This window comes from Lolium rigidum, chromosome 2 (assembly GCF_022539505.1).
Source record: "Lolium rigidum isolate FL_2022 chromosome 2, APGP_CSIRO_Lrig_0.1, whole genome shotgun sequence".
NCBI lineage: Eukaryota > Viridiplantae > Streptophyta > Magnoliopsida > Poales > Poaceae > Lolium > Lolium rigidum.
In genome coordinates, this window is record NC_061509.1 from 246,044,431 (window position 1) to 246,052,525 (window position 8,095).

General features: G+C 44.7%; 1 protein-coding gene across 1 annotated transcript; it reads left to right on the plus strand.

Annotated features, from left to right (window-relative positions):
* Window positions 1–2,537: 2,537 nt before the first annotated feature.
* On the plus strand, window positions 2,538–6,781 carry LOC124693220 (protein CPR-5-like). The gene is made up of 5 exons (XM_047226684.1): window positions 2,538–2,765; window positions 4,888–4,944; window positions 5,044–5,079; window positions 5,151–5,819; window positions 5,914–6,781. The coding sequence occupies exons 1-5, from the start codon at window positions 2,538–2,540 to the stop codon at window positions 6,448–6,450; spliced, it is 1,527 nt and encodes a 508-aa protein (XP_047082640.1). The 3' UTR covers window positions 6,451–6,781.
* Window positions 6,782–8,095: the final 1,314 nt, after the last annotated feature.

Sequence of the window (8,095 nt, forward strand, 5' to 3'; positions counted from 1 at the left end):
CCATGTTAACGGCGGGGAAGGGGTGTGTGTCGACTTTCATGGCGTACTGGCTGAAAATTAGACGCCCTTATTCTATCGCCATTTGGATCAGAAGTCCCTGCTGTTGCAGTCTGGTTCGTGAGCGTCCAGTTACTGCAGTCTGGCACGTATGTGCACGTGTATCCGTGAGAGATCTCCTTAGACGCCTCATGCAAGAACTGGTAATCACTAGGGTCACCACCGATCTTGTAGACGACGTATGCCGGTGAACTCGGCACTTCTGGTGCTGCCAACGCGAATGGCAGCGGTGGTCGGGACCGGAGTGGCATCTCTCCTTGGTGAGTCCCTAGAGCTGGTCCCGACGGAGAGTACCGATGCCTCATGATTTCCTGGATCACCCGAAGAGCGACACGCTCCAAAGTGTTCACCGAGGCTCTCGGAATGGCGGTGCGGCGAATGAGCTACCATGAAATTAATCACCCGACGCGGAGACCCGGTGCGTTCTTCCGACGGGCGGACAGGTCCACTCCATCGAGTGCGCCTTCAGGTGAGAACCCTTTCCACCCGATGCCGTGTGAGCGGGTTCTCCGGAAAGAGCCGATGAGGTCGGCTTCGAGGATCGCTTTGACCCCGTCATCCTTCTTCTTGAGCTCCTCGGTCGGATCCTCGTACGTGACCGGAGTGCCTTCCGCCATCTCGGATGTACATGGCGATGCGGTTGATGTCGAAGACTCGTCCCACCGGGCGTGCCGAAATGTGTTGCGGTCGAAACCCACCGGCGAGCGGCCGACGGGCAACACGAGAGAGCCGGGAGGCTCCCGGGATCTGCGGCTGGCCCTGGTCCCTCGAGCGACGGCCCGCAATGACTCGGCACGCACGTCCGATGCTGGTGCAAGGGCGTGCCACCCGACCTATACCCGGTCGGGAAGGTGATGGATTTGCCTCGCTTAGTTTCCTCGCATGGCATACACGTAAACATTAAATACGAGCCTCGATCGGCTCTCGGGTTGTCCCGTGAATCGGCTCAAGGAGCCGATCCACCCATGATCCATACGAGGTGTACGATCGGATGGTGGTCCCGCTTGATCAAAATAAAGCTAAAACGACCTACTACGATTTAGGGTTTTCACCACATAATCGGAACATCCTACGCGTGGTTGAGCCTGGCGGCCACGCACGGTGATCATAAACCGACCCTAGACAAGGCCTAAAAACCAACATGAAGTTGATCCCCGGAACATCTTGTCTAGGGCTAGCAAACTACACCCTACGTGCCACTGGATCCTTCAACCCGTTTATAAGGCCTAACTATGCAGATATTAAACTAATCCTTGAAGAACAAGGAGCAATCATAACGGATCGGATCTACCAAATAATGATCAAGCGGGGTGAAACAATGCTAACCCTAACACATCTATGATAACTACGTTGCTCGCCATCAACAAGGCTTCAGCACGAGCAACGCATGAACAGCGAATAAACGTGTACTGCCTAGATCGCAAGATGCGATCTAGGCAGCATGATGCTTACCCGGAAGAAACCCTCGAGACAAGGGAGTTGGCGATGCGCCTAGATTGGTTTGTGGTGAACGTGATTGTTGTTTATTTCATAAACCCTAGATACATATTTATAGTCCGTAGACTTTCTAACGTGAGAATAATCCCAACCGTGCACGAGCCAAACTCTATCTAACCGACACGTATCCTACTATATTACAGATACACGGGCAAACTAGCTCAAACTTTGTATACAAGGCCGATTCATGTATTTCTTCCATGTATATTCTTCAAGCCCATCTTTAATCGCGGCCCACCTCTGATCCGGTCAAATTCTGGTGATAACAGTTACCCAATCTTTAGATGTACTATGCGCTTGGCACTGGCACACGCCACGCCACCGAGTCACGTCGCCCACATTGCGAGACAACGTGAGGGGTAAAATGTTCGATTATCGGGTAGGATATTATCTATCCATCATCATGTACATCTCGCCATCCATAGAAGTTCGGGCTTTCACTAGAAGAACGTTTCGATTAATGACACATACGAGCAGGGGCGAAGCTCCCCTTAGGGCAAGGCAGGGAAACCGCCCTACCTTGATTTTTGGCGAATACATTTAAATGCATATGTTTTTTTTTTGAATATTTTAAGTGGTCGTGCATCAAAAATAGATTCCGTATGATCAGAGAGGGAAGCAACACGGTAAGTAGTACGCACACGTCTTACATAAACACGTTCCAAGTTCAAAATTCGAAGTACTATATGGCAGAAACAGGAAAGAAACAGCAGAGAAGAAGCATCCGGGTTCTGGCAGCACAAGTTCATCGGAGTTTCCGCGATCGCTCCAACGGCTAACTCAGCCTCATCCCCACGCCGTTTCGCCTCGCGTTCCCACATTTTTACTTGCCTCTTTCGTACGTAGTAGATCTCTCTGCCCCGTTAAGTCATCGTCACGCGCCCGCGCCCAACAGAAATCGAACGCGCGGCGCAGAGAAAACAGGGGAGCCAAAAACATAACCCTACTACTGCTCATCCGCTGCGCCGCAGGCCCCCTTTCCGATGGACGGGGCCCACGCCGCCGGCGACTCGCCGGAGGCGTCCTCCTCGGCGTCGTCCACCGGCTCGGCCTCCCGGCGCTCCCGGAAGCACAAGGGGTTTCACCTGCGGCGGCGGCCGCTGTCCGTCCGGGCAGGCGGCGGCGGCAGCATCAGCAAGGGAGCAACCGGTGACGGCGTGCAGGACCTCGCCCTGCCTCTGGGCATGTCCTTCGCGGCGGTTCTCGCCCAGGTCAGCGTTTCCTCTGTCTCCTGGATTGTGCTGTTCTGTCTTGATTGGTAGGCGCGGGCGCGGCGGCCCAAAGATTCGATCTTTACGCCGCCCCCTCGCGCGGTTCTCCCGATAATTGCCTTGCTTAGATGCTCGCTGGCCTACGGAATTACTCTTCTACTATCGGAGTTAAATTTTTTTCGCTGAACGCTCTTGTGATCAATTGGATGCCAACTACTAAATTGCGGACTGTTCAATCTTTTCGTGTGGGATGTGCTAGAACTAGTTCTTTCGGCAGATACGCAGAAACGTTTGATGCTCTGTTTTCATTCCAAATTATTCAAATGATTGTTGTGTTGTGCACTTGTGTAGTTCATGGAATCTACAATAGCATGCCCAATTCGGATCACCAATCAGAACAATTGTGGTATAGAATGGATCACCAGAAGGATAAATGGATGGTATTGTTGTTGTGAGGCTATCCCACCACATCACAATATTCTGTTTTTAATGTGTTTTTTCAGCGCGTAATTATATTTTTCCATTCTTGCAAGTGTACAATTTGTTCTTCTCAACCACACATTAAAAAAAAAAGATAGAGTTCGCTCACAAATTTGTTATGATATGTATAGATATGAACATCTCACCTAATTGACAGCGTTCAATTACATATTTGTTACTTATCATGGTCTATTAGGAGGAAATGCATTACATAACTTTTCAACCAAAGTTAATTTGATACTCTGTTTCCATTCCAAATTATTCGAATGATTGTTGTGCTGTGCACTTGTGTAGTTCATGGAATCTAGAATAGCATGCCCAATTTGGATCACCAATCAGAACAATTGTGGTATAGAATGGATCACTAGAAGGATAGATGTGTGGTATTGTTGTTGTGAGGCTATCCCACCACAGCACAATATTCTGTTTTTAATGTGTTTTTTTTCAGCGCCTAATTATATTTTTCCATTCTTGCAAGTGTACAATTTGTTCTTCTTGACCACACATTTAAATATGTGTCATTGTATATCGCAAGGCCACAAAACAAAGCCAAAAAACAGGGGAGAAAATCCCAAGTCAAGCTACAAGGAAGCTAAAACATACCAAAGAAACAAAATCCCTATTCTAGGAAGCTACCCAGAGGATGCTCCTCCTACTAAACACGAAAAATTTCTCAGTGCATTGATTATTAATAATGTGGTCCACTGCAAAGCTATTTATTTATTTATTTATCCCGATATTGATATTCATGTCTAGCTTAAGGAAGGAAGCACATAATCTGTTAGGGTGTCGTTCAGGGCATCAACAATGCAGAAGTAATAGTTCCATTTTAAGACTAGAAAATAGAAATAGCATTTAACATTTTAACTTCCATGGTTTGATAACAAATACCCACTTTTGATATTGCTCTTTCTCAGCTGGCTAAATAATTTGACATTTCAGTGTACCTTCTGAAATGTCAAATTAACCACCTAGAGACTGGCTGGTTTTGAATGTTTATCCTTCAGAATAATGCTATTTCACATTCAGTGGTTAAGGCTTAGTTAGCGGTTGCTGAACCTCTACACCGTACTTATTTATAACCTGCTGTGACAGAATAGCCACAAAAGCATAACTTTTGGTTAGCCAAACAGGTGGCAGAAGTTGTAGCGCAATGCCAAATGCAGCCTAAGATTGATTTTTTATCTTCATAATTTTGATTTTTTTTGGGTGGAAATTGGAGCAATAGCATCTTAGTTGGTGTGCTGATATTTATAGATTTGAACATCTCAGTACTTCTTAGTTGATAGAGTTCGCTCACATATTTGTTATGATATGTATAGATATGAACATCTCAATATTTCCTAATTCATAGAGTTTGATTACATATTTGCTATTTATCATGGTCTATTAGGAGGAAATGCACTACACAACTATTCAACCGAAGTTAATTAGTTACCAAAATGAGTTAAGTAAAATTTCGTGAGAGTTGGAGTGCCAGGAATCAGCTGCTGATGCTCGTGTGTGCTCTCAGAAACATGAAGTTGGCTTGTCGTTTCTAATCTTCTTATTCAGTAATTAACCCTTATTGGGGAAAAAATTACTAGTTACAATACTCAGTCCTGGCTACTGAATAACAATGTTACATCTTTCCCTGCTGTAGGTTTTGAATAAAAGCAGTGGTTCTGGAAACGGATTACAACCTGATTACCTTTCAAAGGTGTGTACTCCATGTCTCTAGTATTTCTACTCTTCCCCCAAGCGATTGCTTCAGATTAGAAATTAACCACGGATTCTTGAAAACTGAATCTTGATGCAGATGTGTACCTCCGCGGTGAAGGAGTCTTTAACAAATGTATGACTGGCTCAACTTGTTCCCAGATCTGCTTCGAATGGTTTGGTATAGCTGACATAAATTTTCTGTAGATATATGGCGACAGATTTGACAGTTTCATGGGAAACTTCGAGAAATCATTTGGCAGTACACTGAGGACGCTTCATCTACTCAATGAGGCACCTGTCTATGAGCAAGATATCCCTCAATGTTCTCACGGTGATGGTAGTCCTGTGACTGAGACCAAATTGAGTGGCGCTGAATCACAAGGCCCGATATCTGGTGTCCAGCAGAGCCCACTCGTGAATTCCATGAATAAGCAGATTATTCTTCATGCTGGTGTCAATCAACAACTGGTTCAGCTACCTCGTAGCAGATCTAGCCCAGAGTGTGATCAGGACATCCTTAATGTATTTGAGAGATCTCTGAATGAGCAAGTTCGTTCAAATGAGCTCAAAGAACTTGAAATAGGACTTAATATGAGAAGGTTACAGCTAAAGCAATCTCATTTGGCTCTCAGCTCCTACTCACACATGTTAGAGAAGATCAAAATCTCGATGGGATTTCAGAAAGCTGCTTTCAGAGAGGAGAAATTAAAGACTCAAATGGAAGACACAAGACATGCAGAATTTCTCAAGAGGCTTATAGATATGCTTCTTACAGCAGTGGTTTTTATGTCTGCCTGTTTCGGATATGGAACATATATTTATTCGTATCAGCGGATAACCGCTGTTACTGCAGCTTGTGCAGCTGCTTCAAGGGTATGTTTTATTGTCTTTGATTAATATATTTAATTACTAGGAATTATTTGAGTAAAAATAAGCTCATCTCCTTTTGTTTTGACTTATTCTGCAGGAGTCCAAGTCCTGGTGGATGCCAAATTCTGTATCAACTTTCAACTCAGGATTGCTATTTTTCAGATGTCATTTGATTGCATCAACAAGGATATTTTTTGGCATCTTGATGGTTCTATTGATTGCTTGGTTGATATTCCAGCGTTCTGCAATGACTGGATCCAACATGCCAATAACATTCAATCTTGTGTTATTGGGAGGTGTTTGTGGTTTTGCTGGAAGGTTCTGCGTGGACACACTGGGTGGGGATGGAAATGTTTGGCTCATCTTCTGGGAGATCCTTTGTGCCATCCATTTACTTGGAAACAGTTACCCATCTCTTCTGCATCGTGGTCTTCACGGTCCTATTTCTGTGACACACAGATCCAAGGCTGTCGGTTTGCCGTATTGGGTTCGCCGGTACATATTTTACGCTGTAGTGGCCTTGATCCTTCCATGCCTGGCTGGTTTGTTGCCGTTTGCGTCCCTATCAGACTGGACGGAACATGCAGTTGAATCTATAAAGTCCAGATTTACTGGAAGCGACATTGAGACTTGAAGAGATTGGATGTGGTCACTCCCTGGAGTTCTGCCAGCTGAACAACAATAAGGCACCTGTTTTCTGAAGATGAAGTTTGTCCCACTGTTGTCCAAGATGAAGCATGTCATTGGGATAGGAGTCAGTATAGAAAGAATGTCAGCTATGTTTGCCTGGCTTGGTGTCACCTCAGGCCTCACCCAGCCTAAGTTATTACTTTGTATTGAAGCTTGAAATATCTGAAGAACCAAGTTCTCTCAGGAATGTTCAATATATCATGTAAACTATAGTTGCCTACTTTTTGTGGCTCGGATGTGTTCAATATAAAGTTTTGATAGTTGTGCTTTTGTCAGAAGTGCATCTGTTGGTTCCTTTATTTGTCTTAGGTCTTAGCCATCCTGTGATGTTTGATGTATTTTTTATTTGGTTGGTCAGCTGCTGCCAGATGGTTGGCTGTGTGGTTAGTCATAGTTCTTAGCAGGGTTAAAATGGATCGGTTGTAAATTGTAATATCAAGAGACGTAGTGCAATAATTTATAGCTGATCAGTTGTAAACTATAATACTTCCTTTGCCCCGAAAAGGATGTCACAGATCTGTCTAAATCCAGATGAACATACATCCGAATTTAGACTAATCTATGATATTTTTTGGGACGAAGAGAGTAGTTGATTTTGTAAATCAGTAGTAAATTGTAATGTTAACAAGCTTAACTGCATCGATTCCATTCCAGTTGGCGACCTCTTTTGTAAATATTTGTGTTAATTTCCATCTGGTTTCCGTTCATAAATCTGGACAACTTTCATAGCAGTGTTGAACAAAATGTGACAAAATATCAGCTTAAGAAAAACCTGTAACTACGCCTAGCTACTCCAGATGTTTTCAAAACAAACAAAAACGTTCACAGGTTGAAGATAGTATCAAACCTGTAACCACGATAGCTACTGGAGATGTTCTCAAAACAAAAATACCACAAGATCTTACTTTAATTTTGCAGCATTGCTGTGCAGAAAAAACAGTACACGTACTTACGAAAATGGTCTCAAAACAGAACCAAAAATGTTCCTGAAGATTCTCAAAACAAAAACAGAAAGTGTTAATTAAGACATCCACGGATTGTTGACAGTCATCATTGTGCATTTAACATCTGCTGCATAGCTTGCGCATTCTTCTCCACACTCGACTCCAACTCTTCTACCTCAATGTCCACTGCCTTCAGACCCTCCTTCAGAGCCGCCATCATCGACTTGAGGGCTTTCATCTTCTCTGCCACATCATCCTTCTCGAGCTTGACCTCCACGTACCCCTCACGCTCCACCGGCAGTTGATCTGTCGATGACTGAGCAGTGATGCCATCAGGATCTTTGATGCCTGAATCTTTGAGGGCTTTCATCTTCTCTGCCACATCGTCCTTCTCGAGCTTGACCTCCACGTACCCCTCACGCTCCACCAGCAGTTGATATGTCGATGAATGAGCAGTGATGCCATCAGGATCTTTGATGCCTGAATCTGGAGATCCTATGCCATCATCGACATCTCCTACTGCTTGTTCACCGGCTAGGTTGTTGGCATCATCGCTGGGTGCTAAGCTGCTGTCTCTGGTGGCTACTGCTGGATCCTCCTTGGACCTGGCATCATCATCAGCTGTTGTGAACTTACCCTCTCTCC